Source organism: Marmota monax, unplaced genomic scaffold, assembly GCF_021218885.2.
Source record: "Marmota monax isolate L192 unplaced genomic scaffold, Marmota_monax_Labrador192_F-V1.1 WCK01_AAM20220418_F8-fsc00064, whole genome shotgun sequence".
NCBI lineage: Eukaryota > Metazoa > Chordata > Mammalia > Rodentia > Sciuridae > Marmota > Marmota monax.
In genome coordinates this window covers 129,669-152,811 of record NW_026694542.1, presented here as the reverse complement: position 1 = coordinate 152,811, position 23,143 = coordinate 129,669, and the positions used below count along the sequence as shown (strand labels likewise).

Below are 23,143 nucleotides of genomic sequence, written 5' to 3'. Positions count from 1 at the left end.
CTTCAGCAATGAGAGCAATGGCTTTGGATTAGAAGCAATTAAAAAATACTTTAAAACTTCAAAAAGGGAAAGGAAACTGATGGGTTTACCAATATAGAATGGTCACATGTACAAAGGTCCAGGGTAGACAAGTGATTCACCACAGCAAAGCAAGGCAGTAAGAGAACCCAAGTTCCTACCCCAGAGGTCATCCTCTATTAGTCATTCTTAAGCCACTAAGGCTCCCTGGGCTACATTATGGCAACATTCAATTGGCCCTTTGACCCACAAAATCCTAAACCTAAAGTGTTATCTTTTAGCTACAAAAAAAAATAGTCTAGATGGTTATATTAGGCTAATACCAAATAAGTTTACTGGGTCTAAATCAATAACCCTCACAGGTGGTGATTTTTCTGACAGTAATTAAGTGAATAAGAGTGAGCTCAAGTCTAATTACTGTTAGTATTAATACTTTACATGTGTAATTTTCTTTTTTTTTTAACAATTTTTTAGTTGTCAATGGACCTTTATTTTATTTATTGATGTGCAGTGCCTTACACATGCTAGGCAAGTGCTCTGCCACTGAGCCACAGAGCCATAATCCCAGCCCTACATGTGTAATTTTCAAACACAATTCTCAAACACTATTTCATTTTAGGTAGTGGCCATTTATTATGATTGTCCTCACTTTACTCCTGAGGACACAGGCTCAAAGAAGTAAAGCAATTTTCTTTACAGTCATAAAGCTAAGAATCAGAGCAGAGATTAAAATACAAGTCTACTGAGAACTCTTACAGTAGGATGTTGCCACCCTTTTAGAGAACCCTTTAAGCCTTATTATCATATTATATCATTATATGTAGAGACTATGCAAAGAGCGCCATTTGGGGGCATATTATCTTCAATTATTTGATTGGTGATAGAAATTATGATCTTAGGCCAGAAGGTTTCCAGTTATACATAAAGTAGGAAGATAATGAAGTAATCCTGCCCTGAGGGAACCCAAGAAACACTCTAATAATTCAAAAAAAAAGTTCTCATCAAGTTGTTTGGTTGCCTCTAAAACAACTGCCTAATCAAAGAGCATTCAACTGGTGGCCAGCAGGATCACCTGCTTTTTTGGGAAAAGTGAAAAGCAGGGAGAAATGGCAGTTTCCCATCCCTGGGAACTTTGTATGGTGGTCTGTCTTTGGAATATGTTCCTGATCTATATTTTGGGTAGATCATACTCCATTTCATGCTCATTAGATGCAGAATTGCATAAGACAATTTTCAAATATTAAATTACCAAATGATTCATCATCATTAGATCCTCACAAATGTCTTGAAAATCAGGTAAGCCATAAAGTTACATCTCCTCCATTTGATAAATAATAACATAATCATTGAATATCATGCCCCAAATTACCCAGGAAGTCAATGGGAGAATGAATTCTGTACTAGTCCTCATGAAATTTAGGTATGCATAAACTGTTTGGGTGCTAAGTATTATAGTTTCTGGGTAGAGTTTAATTGCAAGAGAAAATCAGATCTTCTGGCAGCATTTACAAGGCAGGTGCGGTTATAAAGAACTTGACTTTTGAGTTCATTGTCTCTGCCAGGACAGGTGGTATGGTGAAAGTATGGAATCCTGCCAGGCGGTCTCCAACTCAAACCTCCCTTTAGAAAACAAAGCAATAAAAATGGAAACAAGATGCCAAATTCTGTTCCATATTCTGAAGACTGACACTGCTTTAAAACCTAGGGCATTTTATATAATAATTTTATTTTTTCGTACTGAGATCAAATCCAGGGCCTTGTGCATGCTAGGCAAGTACTCCACTGCTGAGCCATATAACCAGCCCTAGGTAATAACATTAATCTGGTTCAAGCATACAACAACTACTCAGGAGAAACGAGATTATGAAAATATAAAGTCAGCTGCAGGCTGGCTTCTTCCCTAATAGCTCAATTCTCTACTCCCCTATATAAACTAAACAGTCACTTCATTTCCTTGAATTTTACTCATATACTCCTAGTGCGAAAAACTAAACTGTAACTTAATACTTTCACAATAGTAACACAGTCAAGTTTTCATTGCTGAGTGGAATAAAAATCTTTGGCAAATCTTGCTTACTTTTACAGATTCTGCCCAACTTTCCTAGGACAAACTAGTGCATTGAAAACTTTTGATAATTCCAAAGGAAGAAGGGAATAAAGAAAGAAAGAGAGAAGAAAGAAAAAAAACCTGTAACATGTTAGTTCAGAACAGAGTGAAAATATGAAGAATTGTTTCTAGTGGCAGAGGCTAACAAGTGACATTTTTAGCAGGTTTATCTTCAGGGCAAGCCTTTGTGACTGATGATGTGCACTCCTGACCACAAGGACACCGCAAGAAGGCTCTGCTCAAGGAATCCTTGTGGGGGCACCGTAGCTGCCACTATTGGAAATTTTGAGCATTTTTGGTGTTCCTGGAATTCTATTTCCAACCACTGCTCTGCGGTTGTGATGAGGGGATAGGAAGAGATTGGAAGTCTTCTGGAGCCAACGTTCTCTTCAGTTTATAACCACAGAGCCAAGATCAAAATAATATGAATGTACTTTTCACAGAGCATATTCAGCCTAAATCGGCCCTATATATCATTTCATTTTTCCTAATTATTTTTATTGTTGTTAATCTGCTCTAGGAAGGAAAGCTGGCTAATTTATAAATGGGTTCCCCAAAAAGCTTGGAAAATTCACGGATTCAGAGAAGAATACTTCAGTGAGAGCAAAATCTTTTGAGAACAATGCCGTGTAAATGGTCTGAAATGTAAAAATCTAAATGTTAAATGAAGCATTGTTCCTACCCCAAAATAATTCTTAACTCTATAGTTTTAATTCTCATAAAAATGATAAACAGTTTGTTCAGGCCTCAGAGATGAGTCTGTGATGCTAGGACATAACGCGTTGTGCCTCTTTATGCCTGACTCAATCAGTTTAAATCCAAAAGTAAGCTCCTCCTTCATTTACCTGCCAAGACCTGAGTTCAGGCCCTGGGGTGCTGAGGTTTTCCTTTGTAGGAGAAAATGACATCATCAACACTTCAGCTACACCAGGGAATGCAGGGAATGTGGCTCCTAACCTTGGTGATATCATCAACTGCCCTGGGAGAAACCCTGAGTTCCCAAGAGTGGAAAAACTGAAGGTTAAAAAAAGAGGGGTTGTTGTTTCAAGTTTTTCAACAGTGTTTCTGCATATCAGGTTTTAGAAGGGTAGACAATGTAGGGGGCGCTCTTTCAGTAAGTCTGCACCTCAAGAACCAAACGTTCATGGGTTAAGTCCAGCAAGAGCAGTTAACTCATTTGTACCTTACAGTAGCACATCCAAGCAAGGAAGAATAAAGACTTAGTTATATTAGGCTCTCTCCCAGCTCTGAGATGAGTATATTATTTGGGGGACTTGCTAATGTTTCAAGTTTGCATTCAAAATAAATTCTAGGCACTCACATAATCCCTCAGTCTCCTCCAAACTTTCTTTGATGTTCAACAACTAAGGACAAGGATCTTTGATTATAAAACAATTTCTTTGGTTGGAAGAAAACTCTTTGCAGGGCGTGAACAGCAGGAGAAAGAAAAGGTTTTTCTGAAGTGCAAACTAGTTGGAAACCCCCTGGGGAAAGAATCTGATTCCAGTCTTTGAGAGGAGCAGGCCTGCCTGTACAGGCTGCCTCTGCTGAAGGCCTCTAAGAAGGCGCTTTTGTGTCTACTGTACGGCAGCAAGGCAGCACCCCCAACCTCTCTCTTTTTCTTTTTTTTTTTTTTTTGTGTGTGTGTGTGTGTGTGGCCAGCGGAAGTTTTCCAACTCTGGAGATATACAAAAAGTCACAGTTTAAAAACACGGCATAGTTACTAATCAGATGGCCCCATTTCCACTCCCTGCAAATGGAGCACTGGTTGCCTAATGCCACACATTAACATCTATCAGCGGCTCTGAAATCTTATCTCTAATAATTCAACTTCATAAAGTATGGAGTAGGATGCATATGATCCCAAAATACTCCTACTCCTTTTACTACTATGACCCAGACTGGTTCTGGGTTATCTCTGGCTTTTCCAGGTGTTTCCAAAGGTTACATGAGATTGACGTAGGTAGGGGTAAGTTAGTGGTAGAAGACAGTATGGTTCAATTATGGAAACAGCCTTGATGAAGGATTTAGAATAACTGTTCCCAAACCACTAAAGAAATTTAATTTTAAAATATAAGTCTAGGGAAAGACTCCCTTTTGTATGTTTTAACTGGAACATAAATACAGATAAGACCAGAAAATAAAGTTCAACTAAGTGTGATGTTTTGTTTTGCTAACAAATGGTGGTGTGACTTTATGTAATTTATTCAGGTTTTCTTTTTTTTTTTTTTTTTTTGTATCATCTACCAATTTTTTTCCTCAGGGAACGAAATGAATACATGTCCCTTTAATATATTAAGTCTATTTCTAAAATAAGTACAACTTCTAAAAGTTCAGAGCTAGAAAGGATCCTAAAGATTAGCTACCCCACTAATCCCATTCCAATAGATGAAAGGTTAAGTGGTTTGCTTTTACTTTTTAAATGATCACAAAGCAACTGTAGAATTTTCGTATCCAAAAGGAGCAACTAAATAATCCTAAATAATCTAATGATAATAAAATATAGTATGATGCATACTATATATATATATATTTTGAACTCAGAGGCACTCAACTACTGAGCCAAATCCCCAGCCCTATTTTGTATTTTATTTAGAGACAGGGTCTCACTGAGTTGCTTAGCACCTCATCATTGCTGAGGCTGGCTTTGAACTCAAGATTCTCCTGCTTCAGACTCCTCTGAGCCTCTGAGATTACAGGCATGTGCCACCATGCCCAGCTATTTATTTCTTTTATGGAATTCAGTTTGTGAAAAGTCAAAACCAAACCAGGTGAGATTATCAATTCAAATAAACTTTCAATACATTGAATTCTGATAAAAGCTAAATTTACTATAGTTTAACAGAAACTTCTTGCATATTTTAGAAAGTCAGTTTGCAACTGTCATTAGAGCATCAAAAGAAAATGTTATGGGTGACATTATATTATAGGAATACTATACAAGAACTATTTTAACCTGTAGTTAACTGATAACAGTGATAAACCAGGAAGGATGATTACTTGGATTGTAGTTGCTCTCTAGCTTGAAATTCCTCAAAGCTGGGTTAAAATTTAATGTTTTTGTTTAGTTTTCTTCACTTGCAGGAACCAGAGACAGAATTATCAATCATTTGAATGATTCCTGAGAAAATGAAAACCAAAGCTCTAAGGCACTTATGCATCCATCTCTCACCTTGCAGCACATATCATCTTTTTGCTGTTTATCTTCTCAGCTGGACTAGGCTGGGGTGTTGTTCTCTGAATTCCTACAGAATCTGCCACAGCATATGGTACAAAATAGAGGAGCCACACTGTGAAGGATCCAGGAAATATAGCACAGCCTCCCATCTTGGTGAGGTTCTCAGCCTAAACTTTAGAGAGAGCCTCTACTATTTTGAGGAGATGATCCAAGGCTACAGGCCACCTGGTGTGCAGAGATTTAATGGCAGATAACATGTGCACCACAGAGAGCAATGCTAAATTGTGGCAAGGTATTTTTTGTTTGTTCACTTGTTTTATAGCATGCCTTATAGTTGACAAGGGATCAAAGAGGAAAGAAACCCTATGACAGTCCATAATGTTTTTTAAGTGGAATGTTCAGGGGTAAAATCTCTTCCCATATCTGCTTTTAAAAATTTCCCTGCAATGACCCCAAAATGTTTAAAATAAATAAATAAACTTTGCTAAAAATGTTGGACAGAGCTGGGATATAGCTCAGTTGATAGAGTGCTTGCCTTGCGCACACAGAGACCTGTATAAAAAAATGTAAAAAATAAATGTTGGCCAGTAAGATAGAGCAGTAGATTGGCAGTTGTTTGACTGGAAAGCACTAATTTCTCTGGGTTCATTTCTTCACCTATAAAATGAAAATTGGACTATATGTTTCTTCTAGCTTGAAATTTGACACTTATTTCATGAATGGAATACCTTTTCCTATTATCTCCCTCTGCCACCAAACTCTATTTTACTCTAGGAATGAAAAACTTAATAGAACTTAATTTCAACATAGATGGCCAATAGAGTCCTTCACAAATGTAAAGAAACTTGGCCATGCAAATATTAACGTTAGATAATCAATATGATTCCAAATAGAAGATACAAAAACAAAAAATAAAACCTGAATCATGTAAGTTTTTTTAGAGTATTCACAAAACTGTAGAAAATGGTTTTGAGGAAAAAAGAGTGGAAATCTGTAATCACTTTTAGAAAATAGCAAGAACGGTAGACATAAAAGATTTAGGCCTTCAGTCTCATCCAGATTATTCTACAGAATTAATGACAACAGTATTTCTCAAGTATCATAGTATATATGTACAACAGTACACTTTTGATGTGTTAGTATATATAAAATTGATGGATACATGATAATTCAAAGTGCTATTTAAAATTACAGTTGTACTATGGTCAATTCCATCATAAAAGAAGGGTTCTAGATTTAAAAAAATAATTTTCTTGGAGTGTTGCTATTTTGAAGAAACCACCACTGCTTTAGATTCAGGGACCAGAATTTCTAAATTATCTAATTTCCTATCTGAAGAAATACTGTGGGTCACCTTTGTGCTTGCAAAGTTTAAAAATGTTAACTCTTAAATCATTCTGATCATTTTACTGTTTCCAAATTTGCAAACTAAACACAAATTCCCAACATATTAAAAAGTATAGAAGAAAACAAAATTTATCCATAAAACATCAGGTTTAGAACTCAGACAAAAGTAAGAATAATGTAAGATGGCTTATCTGTTGTTTAAAAACAAACAAGCAAGGAACAATCAACCTAAGCAAAGTTTTCCATTAAAGCAAATAGATATTTTAAGAACCCAAGGAATTCTACCCCAAGGGAAAAAATGGAAAGAAACCAAAGAAATGGAAAGTAACCCAAATGAATTTGCTTTACAAATATACCTGTGTTTTCAGAATTTGGTAACCAAGTAGGGCCACAATTGTTCTACTTGTATCAAAACACATCAGTAGATGGGTTTGTAGCTCAGTGGTAGAGCGTTTGGCCTAGCATGTGAGGCACTGGGTTCAGTTCTCAGAGCTCCACATAAATAAAAAATATCCATTGACAACTAAAAAAAAAAAAAATTAAAAAAACCCACATCACTAAAATAACCTTTATTCTTATGGGCCTTAAAGTGAAACCACCATGCTGAAGCATTGTGAGCATTTCTCAAATTTATGCACAGTTTCACTTAATATTTGGAGAGAATATTCCTTTTCTACACACAAACAAATCTTTATTACATCTACAATCAGGTCACTTTCTTATAACTATATCATAATATTATGATAACTATATCATAATATTATTGATGTGTAACATATACAAATGTTTTTATAAAATTAAACTGAGGGTAAATTAGTTTTGAAATTTTGGTCTCATTTCTTGAAATAGCTGGGATTATTTTAGGATAGCAGCTTCTTCATCTAAAGTCAGATGTATCTCAGAGACTCTCTCAACTCACTGAAATCTCATACAAAATTGTATATATCAAGTATATATGTGTATTTGTGCATATAGTCAATAAAAATTTTTATCACATTCTCAAAGAGACATATGACACACACAGAAAATATTAAAAATTACTGGTTTATGGAATCTCAAATCAGAACTGGGAATCACAAATTTAAGAACTAAGAAGGTGGGGCTGGGGTTGTGCTCAGCAGTAGAGCACTCGCCTAGCATGCGTGAGGCACTGGATTTGATCCTCAGCATCACATAAAAATAAAATAAAGGTACTGTGTCCACCTATAACTAATATATATATATTATATATATATAATATATAATATATATATTATATATATATATATTTTTTTTTTTTTTAAAGAACTAAGAAGGTGAGTTCCGGTCCTTTGTACATATATACAAATACTTTTTATAATCAAGGGTTTAAAATCAGTACCCCATAAATCTTCCTTGGAAAACCAGAATTTCCTAAAGAGCAAGGGCTAACCTATCAAAATAAATAAATGCTATGTAAAGGAGTATCTTAAAAATATTCAGTATAGCTGTGTTTGTTTTTGAAATAACAATCAAGGAGACACTAGGCTATTAGTAAGTCAGAGGAGTAAAAGAATACAGCATACTGGGCTGGGGTTGTGGCTCAGTGGTAGAGCACTTGCCTTGTACCTGTGAGGCACTGGGTTCAATCCTCAGCACCACATGTAAACATAAATAAAGGCATTGGGTCCACCTACATCTTAAAAAAAGAAATACAGCATACTATATCACTCAAAGCACTTAAAATAATTAACCTTATATTTTAAAATCTGATGAAATAAATATTTCACACTAGAGTTATTTCCCAGCTATTAGAGTCACTCAGTAACACCAAGATGTTCCTTATATTCACTTAGTATTTATTGAGTACTTACTATGTCTAAGGCATTAAGTAGACTAAAGGTGCTTTTCTAGAGATGAGCTTTGAACAAAAGTGACCAAAAATCCTACTTTCACACATACATATTTGGCGGGGGGTGCTGGGGATTGAACTTACAGATACTTTACCACTAAGCTACCTCCCCAGACCATTTTACTTTTGAATATTTTGAGACAGGGTCTCCCTAAGCTGCCTAGGCTGGACTTGAACTTGTGATTCTTTTGCCTCTCCCTCACAAGTAGCTGGGATAACATGTATGACATTAGGCTGACTCACCAAGCTCATATATTACAGAGGGGACATGGACAACTACACAAGTAAAACATTATAGCATATCACATGACAATAATTTTGTAAAGAAAATTAAATTAGGGAAAAGAAATATGAGCCCTGAGGGAAATAGGAAGAATCCTTTAGAACAGGATAGTCTGAGAAGGTTATTTGACACTCTGGGGTGACATTTGGGAGAACTAAGAAGAAAATATATGGAATGTAAGTCTTATATCAAAAATGAGTTTTTGGGCTGGGATTATGGCTCAGTGGTAGAGTGCTGGCCTCGCATGCATGAGGCACTGGATTTGATCCTCAGCACCACATAAATGTAAAATAAATATATTGTGTCCACCTAAAACTAAGAAATAAATATTTTTTAAAAATGAATTTTTGTTCTTATTCTTATACCTCTTTGTTTAATATCCATTTTATAAGGTACATGCAAAGTTTTAAATTATGATATTCTTCTACAAGTACTATTATAAAATTCCTCAAAGTCAATACAGACTAACAGGTGGTGAGAGTATGCCTGGTCTAACTGAAGGACAGCAGAAGCCCTGGTGACTGGAGTCAAGTGAAGGGAAGAGGAAGGACAGGAGAGGGTGATAAGGCAAGATCACAGGAGCCTTAAAGGTCATTCTAAAGACTGGTTTTTACGCTAATAATTCTCAAAAGATCAACAAATGTAGGTCAGGGTATTAGTTCATAGGTTTTTCTGAAATATAAAACTGGCCAATAGCTTTATACCAACAGTTTTTTTGACTGAATTGTCACAATGATCCAAAAAGAAGATCTCAGCCATTGACAGTATGTTATCTTTTTAGGATTTCCATAAAAAATTGAGTTCTCACATCCTCAGACAACTTTTAAAGATTGAATTATTTTTCTATCTCCTACAAAGCAGATTGAGTCAGCTTCTGTGTGACTCTGCTCTTGCTTTCTCTCCCCTAGTAGGTTTCCTCCTTTTATTAAAGTGGAGTTAATGTTACCTGTTCTTATCTGGTTGTAGATATTTGTGAATCATTTTAAGCTTCTTGGAAGAAAATTACTATTCAAATTCAATGGGACATCATTCCCACACTTAGAGAAAATATCCACTACCAGTTCTGGCTCCCCATATGTACTGTAATAATACGTTGCTCATTTACAACATTTCCCCTTATTGTACTTAACAACTGTAAGAACATAAAGCACAAAAAAGTTCCAATAAGCTCTTTCCAATGAACAAAATATAAAGGTATTATATAAAAACAAACAAAACCATGAGCTCTAGTAATACTTTTATTATCATATAAAAAGTAAATTGTGGCTACTTTTTAGATTTAAAAAAAATCACTCCACACATGTACATACATATGCACTTTAGTACAAAATCAAGGAAATACATGCCCCCAGAATCTACTAACAACAAGCAGCCTGATAGGAGCAACAGCCAGGAGCATTCCTCACGTAGTACTTCCTATTAATCAAAGAGATTTGTGAATTTGAAATTTTTTTGTTGGATTTTCAAGTGAATTACAGAAATCTTATATATACAAATCTCTTTGTATGTAAATCTCTCTTATATATACAATCTCTGATGGCTACTTACAAAAGAGATACCTTCTTTAACCTGAATAATTATCATTGTATATTTTTCTATTTCTGCAGCTTCCTGGGCTGGGTATGAGGCTCAATGGTAGAAAGCCTGCATAGCGTGTGTTCAATCTCCAGTACTGAAGGAAAAAAAATGCAGCTTTTCTTTTCTGAGTACCAGGCTTCTAACAACAAAATCTAGAAGGCTTTGAGCAGGGATCATAGGAGGCAAGCACCTGAAAATGGCTCTGCACACACTGTGTCCAATGGTGTACTTCTGACTACATTCCAAAGTCAATTGGCAATTAATTGGAATCTCTGCACCTCCATTAACATAACTGTGAGTTGACTATATCTTCAATATTTATTCTATACTTCTTTTAAAGGCTGGCATCAAAGTAAAATTGCAAAATCACTCTGAAATCTGCATCCAAGGAACTCTAACTTGAGCAATGCCAATTAAATACATGCTATTTTCAGAGTTTATTATTTCAAGTTCCTCTTTTAGTAGTCATCGTAGGCTGTTTTAAAACGAAGAGAAAGTTAATCAAATGTAGATACTGAATAAAGATTCTGATTTGCTCATATCTGTGGAAATGAAATACCAAATGAGAAAAAAAAATAGAAGAAATGGAGATTTTTAGAAGGTAGCAGGATGCTGTGTATTCTGGATCAACTCAGACAATGGTACACATCACTTTCATTCCTTTCTACTTTGGAACTAATTATATAAAACCTACTCTGGTGTTCTAGTCACCTGTGACATTCTTAGATGTACAGAAATTGAGAGCTGGAAAACCATGGGTTCTGCAGTTTGAGTTGCAGCTATACCACTTTCTTGCAAATATTAGTTAATGCTTTGGCAAATATTAACACTTAAGTCCTCAGTTTCCTTATCTGTAAAATGTGGAAATGAAAAGCACTGAACTTTTTCTATCATGAAGTTATAAAAATCTAGAGAGCTAAAACATGTAGAGTACATAGAATCAGTTTGGTAGCTATTAGGTTTCAATCTCTTAATATCACATGCAAGGAATCTAAAACCTAGAAAGGTAAAAACTATTTTTTCACAAATCACACAACTATTTAATGTCTAGGTCAGAACTGAAAGTCAAGAACTTTGAATTGCAGTTTAGCCATTTTATCAATTATACTTTGCTACACAGGATTATCTAACTCTGGCCCAAAATTTAAAATTTTAATTTAAAAGTTTCAAGGCCTGACTACAAATAAAGTAAAAATTCAAAGATGTGATAATTATGCATTAACTAATAAGTAAAATTAAGAGGCAAGCAGAGACATCTTGCAAAGGGGAATTTGTCCAGGAGGAGTTGTTTATTGCTCCTGGCCAAACGTGAAACCACCCTGCTCCCACTGTAGGTCACCAGCCTCAGGGCAGTACATTCTAATCTTGATCATAACTTTATCCTGGAGTCTAAGAAAATCCAGGACAACCAGCTGAGCAGGAAGAATGTGATAGTTACAGAGTTGGTGACCTCTGTTGGGCTATACTAGGATCCTCTTTGTTTTTAGTCTAAGAAGAAAGGAGATTAATTTTGCATTGTCCTTCTAAATAATACTTAATAAAGAATAAATGACTACAACAATTTTTGGAAATTGTAGCAACATTACTAGAAATAATAGAAACAAACATTGGTAAGAGGTAAACAACTCAGAAAACTGGAAATGAGACAAAGCATGTTTTCCTTCTTCAGTATAAAAAAGGAAAAAAATATTCAAATTAATATAAAAATAGTAAGCAGTTGTAATCACTATCATGTAGTCCTTTTTATCAGACACCACCAAGAAAGTAGGAGATGAGGAACATTTTCTTGACCTGTTTTTTTGATGACTAGTAAGAGAAATACTAGCAAGGGAAGGCTATCCTAAATATACAAATTGAGTGGAAAACAAAAGGAAAGAAAGGTAGAAAGAAATTAAAGAAGAGGAACGAACAAAGATTTTGGCAAATGTAAGGGAAATCTATGAATTAGACACTTTAAAAACAACAGTAAACCAGCTCAGAGATTTGAAATGATATAGTAAAGTGAAGAAAAAGCTTTCGGGCAAAATAGTTACTAACACAATTTGGTTAAGACTAAGATAGGGAGTTTTTGCATGGAAAAGAGAAGATTCAGAAATAGAAAAATATACAATAAAGGCAACATTCCTCTTTCATTTTGAATTTTAGTACTTTTAGAAGAATATCAATATTTAAAACTTATACCTTATAAAATGGAGAGTATTGTTGGCAAAGAAAAATCCTAGCACACAGGGTGAAGGATAAGAATCAGGGCAAAAATTCATCAATTCTTGGCTTTCAATGCTCTTGTATGTACAGCCATCAGATAAAGTTGAGACAAATTATTTTAGAGCCAATTCTACAGTCTATTTATTTATTTATGTATTTATTTATTTATTTTGTGGTGCTGCGGATTGAAGCCAGTGCCTCATGTATGTTAGGCAAGCGCTCTACCACTGAGCCATAACCCCAGCCCTCTACAGTCTATTTTATTATTAAATTGGAAGCACAATGTCTTTGTCTAAGAAAAGTTAAAATTTAATATAAATGAAAATCCAGTTAATTTGGTCCCTGTGAGATACATACCCTGAATTAACTGAGCAAAATGTAAAGAAAAGTTTGATTTTCAGAAACTCTCGGTGAAGTCCCAAAACCACAATGTTATCCTTTTTAAAATTATTTTTTTAAATTATTTTTTTTAAATTACTGTTTTCATACCTTTCAGTTTTATAGCACATGACACCCCAATTTTACAAAGATCTGACCCTGTCTTTGGAGATGACTAATTTTAACAGGCAGCTAGAATAATTTGTAGGTAGGAGGATATATAGAATTATCTGAAATTTCTCAAAGTCAATATAGAAGACTATCTTTATATTTGTGACATTAGGGTATAGCTATTCATCAAGAAAGCCAAAGTGCTACAAAGCACAAATGCAGAAGATATAAATGGATCTTCAGTTAAATGGAAGGCCTGGTTAACCACAGTTGAGTAAACCTGAGTTGCATGTAATCTGATAAGGAACAAATAGCACAGATTCTGGAAGTGTAAACCATGTGTCCCCAACACACTAGAGTTCTTTGAAATAGTTAATCAAAGGTAGATAAAGAAAAAACAATGCATACAATACACAAGGTTGCTCTCTGTTTTTTAAAAATAAAGTTTCTCATAAAAGGCAATTAAGAAAATTTAGTAACTGGTGTGGATTAAAAATTGATGCACAATAAACCAGGACCAGTACTAAACAACTGATTAACATGCAATAAACCAGTACCAATTCTGAATGTGTCCAGAGACTAATTTTAGAATTGCATAAAATTTATTAATGACCATAAGCGGTCAGAACGGACAGAAAAGGTAAAGACTTAAAATTGCTGCTGATGTATAACTGTCCAGGATAAAATCTGAAGGTCCTTGCTAAAATACAGTGAAATTCCCTCCTTAGAAAGTAAAGAAGCAATACTGTAATACTTAAAGTATACTGAGAGTGTCATAGTTAGAAGAAGAAAAAAAAAAAAAAACAAGATCAGTAATATTTGCTGGAGTAGAAAAAGGGCAAAATAAGACAGGATATAAAGATTGATAAAATAAAAAAGGAAAGAAAACAGAATGCCAACTGGTGCTTCTCATTTACCTGTTCCTTTATTAAAAAAACCAGAAGTTTTATGTAGAGTTCTATTATATTAGAAGATAAGAAGTTTAAAATAAAAGAGAAAACTAGTTTAAGCAGTATATAATCAATTGAACATGCTATCAAAAGGGCATAAGGCACAAAGTTCCCAAGACTTCAGAGATACAAAAATGTGACTTTAAAGAAAATTATTTATGCTAAAGGTTAAAATTGAGCATACACTTCATGCTTCAGGATATTAAGGAGGCAAAGTGAGGAAGTTTCCTTTCCAATGGTTACATTCTAAATGATTTCTTATTTCAATTTTTAAGTATTCCCAGTTTCATTCTAGAATCTAAATTAAATGACTGACTTTTTAAACAAAAAATTTTAACAACTTTTTTTTCAGATATACTCTTCTTTCCTGTTTATTTTTCTGAATACTAGGACCTTCCATTTTACCCATTTCTTCTTCTAAATAATTTTCCCAGCTTTAAAATACTGCCAAAGAAGTGTAAGGAAGAACTATCAAACCATATATTTAAAAAACTTGAGTTTGGAAAAGAATTCTATAATTTTTTTGTTTTCCTACCTTCTTTCTCTAAGTAAATGAAAACTTAAATTCATATAATACTTTGGTTCTGTTTATAGTCCATACATAATCATAAAATTAAAAATCTGAGCTGGATGCTGAGATTGATCATATTTAAGGACACTTTAACCTGTGTGCAAAGAGCTACAGCAAAAAGTGTCATTTTATAAAATTATATGCTTTTATCAGTCAGCAACACCATTTTATGGAATAAGACAAGAGAATGCCCATTAAAAAGGTACAGCCCCACTAAGCTCTGTTTTCACCACAGGGAATGAGAATTGGCTATGAAAAGCTATGGCCCCAGTCAGTTCATAAATTCGACACATAAGGAATAGTTAGTTGTGAATGAGTTACAGGCAAAATTCACAGTCCGAAAGCCTAAGCAACTGTGTCTGAAAAACTTTGTGGGTCAAGAAAAAGACAGATGATAAAATTTAGAAAATGATAAAATCATGTGTGGATAAGACCAAAGGGATCAGGAAACAGGTTTACACTTTGTGTCCATTTTGTAATCCAGTCCTCTCCATTTTGGGCAGCAATAGGGTGCCACACGTGGTATAAAGCCAGTCGTACCATTCAAGCTTGACTGAATTTTAAAAGTGACACTATATTCAAATATGCTTCAAGGGCAGTCTAGAATTTCAGGGTGCTGCTGACCATTAAAATCAACCTCCTTAGTGCTCAATTCAGATTTTTAACAGGAAGTAAACTATAATCCACAGATCAATTAAATATAAGCCCATATATTTCATTTATCAAAAAATAGTACCCAGAATATATGACTTATGAAGGAAGGTTTTATTATGTGATTCTAAAAAAGCAATGCAATACCAGTTAAAAATAAACAAATAACCTTCTAAAATATAGAATTTATGTATTTCTTCTTGAGCATAAAATAATTTGCTTTAGAATGCCAACAAGGCAATATCCTTAAAAGATGAAACAAACAGAAAGCTAAGCAGCAGAAGCCCTTGTATGGTATTTGGTTTGGGAGACAAAAGAAGAAAGGCATGTTTCAAACAGATGGAAAGTGAAATATAATAAAATTATACTTGCCTGCATTAATTTTCCTTCTGCTGGAGTTATTTCAGCAACACCAGCAAACACACCTTCCAAAGTGAGATTCAGTTTTCCTGTGGGGTCCATTTTCAAGGGGATTACTCTGATAATAGCTTTCTGCTCTGCTGATCTTTCAGACTCCACCGCTGTTGCCAGTACCAGTCCTGTGCGTCCAAAGCCTGCCTGCAGGGTAGCCATCAGCAGCCAGGGCCAGAGGGCAGCCAGCTGCAGCTGGTGGCCACCACTCATGCTACCAGCTGCAGCAATGCACTTCGGCCATACATACTGCTTCCACTGGCTAACACCAAGTGCAGGTTCTCAGATCCAGACAAATGCAGGAAGAGAAAATTTATGCTTCTGTTTCTGAAAGCCAAGTCACAGTTTTGACCCTTCCTTTCTCTACAGTATATTCCCAAGAACAGGTGGCATTCCTGATTGGGCAGAGAAGACTATGTTTTCAGCCCACTTCTGCAGCAGGCATGTCATTTTCTTCCATTTTCACTCTGACTAGCAAAGAAACCACCACTTCTTTTTGGAATTTCCAACTTTGCTTGAAATTGAACGTCACATTATGAATTTTTATTATGTCAGATCACTTGGTATTGGTCTTCCATATGCATCAAGTTGTCGACCAACTAACCCCAATGTTGATGAACAAAACAAGACAAAGTAAACAGCTAAGGCCATGCATCAAAGGTGAGAGTGAAGAACTCCAGCTTAGACAATGGAGAAGTGGCCCTTTTAAGCCACAAAATGTGTCAACTATAAATAATTAAAGACCACAGGAGATTTGTTTTTTAATAGGGGAAGAGACGGAAAATGATAAAAAAATTCACGCCACACCTTGAGGGATGTCCAAAGATGCTACAGCACACAGAGAAGTTTCCATGTTAAATTGAAAAATTTAACTGTAAAATTAAATTAAATTAACTGTAAAATTAAATTGAATTAACTGAAAAATTCACTGTAGCCCAAAGTTCTAGGTCCACTGAATTTAAATATGTTTCATAAACTTGGACATACTATAATTTGGGGGGTTTTCTTAAAGTTGCCTATAAATTAGGTGCTAATTTATATATCCTTATACATTATGGATAATCCTGAACATCACCTTTTCTAACTTTGAAAATTAGAATATATGAAAAGGGTATAGTTTCCAACTATCTTTACCAGTTAAAGTTCATATTTCTATCTCCATTTTCGTTTCTCTCGTAGGGATTCCAAATTTTATTCTCCAGCTTGGGAATGCCAAGCACTTTGATTTCCCATGAGACGCTTTGGTAAACTAATATCCAGATTTTATAATCCGTAATTTTCTAAGTTCATAAGAAAAACAAAGGACTATTCCTAACACGTTTTCAAATTCCTTGAGGGGGTGGGGAATAAAAGATAGGGGGATTAGGAAGGTGATTAGTCACAGGCTTTAAGTAGAACACCCTGAAAAAAATACAATGAAGCCTGGGTAGATCTGTGCTATTTGTAAGCACATATACGAATTGGGGGCTTTGGATAAACACAGAATAAGGTTTTTAAATGTGCACCTTTAAGTAAACATAAGTGCACTTCACCCACAAAGCCCGTTGTGTTTCAGGGTCAAGTTTAAAAATCATATAAAGTCTTCAAAATAAGTGCTGAAAAGCTGAGCAACTGAATATGAACCTACTATAGAGATTTTTTTTTTCTTTTTCTGAGGCAGAGGGAGAAAAAAAAAAAGAATTTCAAAAGAAATCTGCAAACCTGTTGTGCTGTTGGGCCCACTGGAATCCACGGGGGTGACAAATTCAATTATGCTTTTATAGATCCTGCTCAAAAAAGGTTTGAACTGCTTAACCAAGTACAGCTCATTCTTCCACCTTCTTACTCTGCAACCAAACCAAGTGCCCCATACTACAGGTAGGTGACGAGATATTCCGCAGTCTGAAAAAATAATCCATGCAGATCAAAGGCAGAAACTTATTCCAGGGTGAGAGCTACAGTCCCCAAGAACTCTAAAAACACTTATAGACGATCCAAAATCACTTCTGAAATCTCCTTTCTAACAAAAGTTCTTTTTCTCTCCGAACAGCACATTAAATAATCAAATCTTGAAAGAGAAAAGAAGCACAAGTAGCAAATATATCAGCAACAATTCACTACCAGAAACAGAAAATCCCAGAGGGAGAAGGCAATATCTCTGAATCATGGATGGACTTGGAAAGTTCGGAAGGATTCGAGTGCTTCCTTTTCAGAAAGACAACTCTGGATCAACTCCCTAGAGCAGGAAGCCTGTGGTTTGTAATTGGTGTTCTACTTCTGACTCCCTCCCCTAGGACTGCAATCACGCTCTCTACCTGCTGACAAAGTGAGGGTGGAGCAGTTAAAGGCAGCCACCCCCACCCGGCCCTCCTCCTCCTGGTGCGCACACACCACACTTAACCAGAAACGTTCTCGCCCTCTCTCCTCTCTCGGGTCTTCTGCTCCCTCTAGTGAGCCACGACCCAACTGCATCCAATTCAGTCCTCCAGACCTTCCTCTGGGTAAGCAAGTTACCACATGTAAGCTGAGGCCGCTGGAACATATCCAAGAAGATTCTGCACCCAACAAGCGGTGGTATGAGGAAATAAACAGAAAAAATAAAAGAACTCCAAAAGGTAAAAGAATGGACACAAGGTTTTTCAAATATAAGTTCAAAGGGATTTCTGGTCTTTCCGGGTTTTAGTGTCTACAAATGGCACAAAGCCAGAATAAAGTGATCCTATACTATAGTACTTACTGATTTGTTGCTCCTTAGATCTGCTAAGCAGGGAAGGATTCTGCCCACTATATGCATAGTTTTTCTTCGCTCTTACTAATTCAAATTCAGTAGCTCTGTCTAAACTATGCCTGTATGAAGCTTTCAGATCAGGCTGATGTCAGAGATCTGGAATCCAACTGTTATTTTCTTCTCGCATCTCTTCAAAGTGAAATACTACTATAGATCAGACCTCTGCTCTCAGTGTAAGATTACAAGAAAGTCTATCATTAATACAAACTAAAGGTAAAATATGCTTAAATGAGAAGAATGTAGGCAAAAACCCACTAATTTTCAGTTAATTACCACATTCATCAACTATAACCCTTATATAGTAACCTTGCCATTAGAAATAATGCCAAAGTTTCTAACATGCTTCTAATATTTAAATTTTCAAATTTATCAGATTATATTTGATGGTAATCAAACATTATATTTTTGGACTGCTGACAAAAACTTTCAAAATTTTATCAACAACAACAATGGGAATACAGTTAACTCTATTGAACTGTATACACTTAAAAAAAGTTATGACAAATCTTATATTCTTTACCTCATATACAAATGACCCTGTTTAGTCATCTATAAAATGTGGATAATAATTGCACTGTAGGTTTGTTATAAAGATTAAACGACATGCCTCTAAAAACAAGAAGTGTAAGTGGCCTATTTAACTCGCATGTTCTTCTGCTAGAAGGTTTATGAAAATGGTTTCAGAATTTTAGACCTAATAACTAGTTTGGAACAGAGGTACATTCAAAAAGTAGATATTTTTGTTTTTAGTACTAGGGATTGAGTCCAAGAGCACTCTTTCACTGAGTTACATCTCCAGCCCTTTTAATTTTTTATTCTGAGACAGGGTCTCGCTAAGTTGCTGAAGCTGGTCTTGAACTTGCCATCCTCCTGCTTCAGCCTTCAGAGTTGCTGGAATTAGAGGTGTGTGCCACATACCCAGTTAAAATAAATTCTTAATTTAGACTTTTCCTCTCCTTTTTGGACCTTAAGAACATAATGCAATAGAGATATTTGGCAGTTCCTTTCCTAAGAAATAGCATGAGCTCTAATTCTGAAGAGAATTGTGTGTGTGTGTGTATGTGTGTGTGTTTGTGTCTGACCAGGGGTACTGGGAATTGAACCCAAGGATGCTCCATCACTGAGCTACATCTCTAGCTCTTTTTAAATTTTATCTTGAGACAGGGTCTCACTAAATTGCTAGGGCTGGGCTTGAACTTGAGATCCTCCTGCTTCAGCCATGTTTGGATGCTACAGAAAAAATTTAAAAGTTTATTACTGTGTATTTTTTATTTTATGTACATCATGTACTTATACAGCATAAATACTGGAAATGCACATCATTATATAGCACTGATATATGCAAAATTATCTTGAAAGTTGATACATATGTAAAGTCATCTTGAAAAGTAAACTAAAATAATTACCTACAAATGGACTTTGCCTCATTTTTTCCTGCTTGAAAATAATCTAATAGTTTAATATACACAGTTGAAAAAAATTACAAATGTAACTAGTGCCCTCAAACTCTCTTCTCTGAGGAAACCTTGATATCTGGAAATGAGGATGATATGTATCATGAAACTGGGGACCTAGAGATAGGCAGGATCAAGCCAAACAGCTCTATGAAGTTTATTTTACTGATATCATGTGTTTATTTAGGTCATCAGGATGGAGAAGCAAGAGAAATTATTCCCTGGCTTCAAAGTTAAAGTTATTCTTCAAAGGCTGATAGACCTTAACACTTTCCCAGAGATGTCGTAAAGATGGTGTTTGTGTGGTAATGAAAAGTCTGTCTCACTGACATCTACAATCTAATTTTAGACATGAGGCATTTTAGACATCATCCTTCAGGATCTACTTTTCTATGTGAATTGACCAAACTTATTTAAGACTATTCATCCTTTTCCAGAAAACTAAAATTCTTTAAAACATATCTAAGAATTGTCCTTATACTTAATGACATTTTAAAAATTCAATCTCTAGGGGGTGGGGTTGTGGCTCAGTGGTAGAGCATTTGCCTACTTCACACTTGAACCCATGTGTAAGGCACTGGGTTCGATCCTTAGCAACACATAAAAATGAATAAATTTTTTAAAAGGTATTAAAAAATATATCAGTTTTTTAAATTCAATCTCTACTCAAGTGCAAATGGAAAAAAAAGTCAGGATAATTTTAAAAAAACAGATTATTTTAAAACACGGTATGTTCTATTTTGAATTTTACTAGAATAATTAATGATTATAATGATGGAGTTTTCTATTTATCACCAATAAAACAGGAAAAACAAGCAAGACACAAGTCTAGTTGGAACACTCACTTTATTGTTGACTGAAATTCATCGTGCTTAAGGTGCTGAAATACTGAGGTGCTAGTCAGGAACCTTGTTAGCATGTGTCAGACCCTACTGGCTAATTCACATGAAGATTTTATTTTACCTCTTGCCATTTTGCCCAAGTCATTGATGATAGCTTTATTTGATAGGTACCAGGCATGTGAGTATAGCAGGAGATCCAGCTCCTTAGTCTGTTGTATACATATATAAAAAAGTTTGGAAGGCTGATCAAGGCATTTCATTAATTAAGCCTTAAAACCATTGAAACCAAATCTATGCCAAGGTTCCTGCTTGACACATGTTCCTCAAATAATATTATCTCTTTCAACATATATAAAGCTAAGAAAGGCATATTGAAGGGAAGGAGTGTCACTTAAGACATTTCACCAACTCTTCAATATGACAGAGAAAAGCAAAGTTCTCTAATTAGGAAATAAGGTCTCCTCTTCATGTACTCTGCCAAAATATACTGCCTGGCTAAAAAATGTAGATGTCTTGATAATTTGTTCATCTTTTAAGCCATGCTAATAAAGATGAATAAATGCCCATAACATGGACATCAGAAAAACCAGACATCTCTTCAGAACTTACTACCATATCTTAATTGAGTCACTGCAGACCAATACAGAGCTCACCCTTTTCCAAAAGAGCCATATCTCTGTAATACTTCTAGGGCTTGACATCATTGGAAAGGCACAATGCAATATAAGAAATGAACTGTTACATCCACAATGTCTAGCAAAGTATCTACTAAATGCCTTTTTCATTAGTTTCATATTCCTAGGCTTTCCTTTTGTTTACTAGGAAAACTAAGGCATAATATAGTCAGAAAAGTTCTAGTCAATTTAAAAGACTCTAAATCAGAAAGGTTCTTGCTGTCATTGGACAGGCAAATAAAGGAACAACCACAGAATATGGACATCTAAGATGTCTTCTCCATAACAGTCCCACAATCCTACTACTCAAATGTAGAAACCTATAGAGGGGATTATAGTCCATCCCACTATCTAAAATTCTCTTAGAAGCTCAAACCAGATATATACAGAAAAAAATACTGGAGCACAGCTTCTGGTAAATGACAACTAATCAGATTTCCCCCGAATTTGTACACAATAGCTTATATATATGAGGATTTGTACTTGCTGAATATAAAAATCTAAAATAAGAAAACACTATGTAAAATCTCTTAATGTTTTTGTTCACACATTGTACATTCCCCTTCAAAATAAAAATATTACATATGCATCCTTTATCCTTCTATCCTGCAATATTAATAAAAATAAAGCTTTAAAACCTTTAAATCTACCAGCATTTATGAATACAATTACATTAAACAATTTAAATATTTTTCTTTAGAAGACATTTAAGTAAGTGATATTAACAAAACCTTATCATTTATGACAATGTATCATTAAAATTAAAGAAAGATATGAAAATAGAAAAATGCTCTCATTAATATAAAAGAATCGGGGCTGTTAAGTGTGATGGATGGTCTAAGTCCGGATGCCTTGCTCTTGGAACAGAATGCTAGGTTAGGAAGTAAGAGAATTTCCTGGTTAATCACTTGGAAAATTAGCTCTTTACCAGAATTTCTTCCCTGGAATTCCTGACCCATTTAGACCTGTGATCTCGGTGACCTCACGTGTCTTTGTTTTTCACACAATCTTCTATAAAAGGATCACACTGTGACTTGAAACAGACTGAACTCCCCATTGGAGTTGTGCTGACTACCGTTTGAGAGTGGCAAGACAACTCAGCACGCACACATTATGCTCCAGTACCATAGATGCAGCAGTTTTTAGATGCTTCTTCACTGTAACAGAAGGCCAGGACTTTTCATTTGAAAGGGATCTGGGCAGCAAAAAAAAAAAAAAAAGGCTGCTAGATGTTTAGTAGTTTGTCAAGGTAAACAATCTGAACTGAACAGTTGTAGTAAATACCAAACTCCCAATTTTCAATTAACAAAATTCTCAATAAACAAAACAAAAAATATTTTTTTCCTTAACAGAACTGAAAAAATCCCAACAGTGTGTCATGTGCAAGACTAGTCTGCCTCCAGCTACAGCTAGTGCACAATGTCACATTTGTCATCCATTCCTCACTCTTTTAATTCTTCCTCCTTTGGAAAGTGCTCCTGCTTGCAGGCCACGTCCACCAGCAGATGAAGATCTAAAAAGAAAGGATTATTTACTCACTCTCAGCCTCTCAGACTATAGACTTCTATAGACAAGTCTTCAGATTAGAACAACTTGTCTATGTTGCACCTGTAGAATTGGCTCTAAAATTACATTTTCTCCCCAGACTCACAATTTTAGAGCATTCCTATAACTCTAAAGCATACTGATGCAGCCCAGTTGTAAACCCAAAGAGATTAAAGTTAAAATTTCCCTCCTTCTCAGTGGTA

At 35.2% G+C, this 23,143-nt stretch overlaps 2 protein-coding genes across 2 annotated transcripts in view; both read right to left on the bottom strand.

Annotated features, from left to right (window-relative positions):
* Rnf43 (ring finger protein 43) overlaps positions 1–17,963 on the bottom strand; it is a 61,529-nt gene extending 43,566 nt beyond the window's left edge. Inside the window, exon 1 of the mRNA XM_046420631.2 lies at positions 15,620–17,963. Within this exon, the coding sequence (XP_046276587.1) occupies positions 15,620–15,871 (252 nt within the window). The 5' untranslated portion in view covers positions 15,872–17,963. The remainder of the gene's footprint in view (positions 1–15,619) is intronic.
* Positions 17,964–20,708: 2,745 nt separating this feature from the next.
* Hsf5 (heat shock transcription factor 5) overlaps positions 20,709–23,143 on the bottom strand; it is a 40,670-nt gene continuing 38,235 nt past the window's right edge. The window contains exon 6 of the mRNA XM_058571482.1: positions 20,709–22,908. Coding sequence (XP_058427465.1) covers positions 22,838–22,908 — 71 coding nt within the window. The 3' untranslated portion in view covers positions 20,709–22,837. The remainder of the gene's footprint in view (positions 22,909–23,143) is intronic.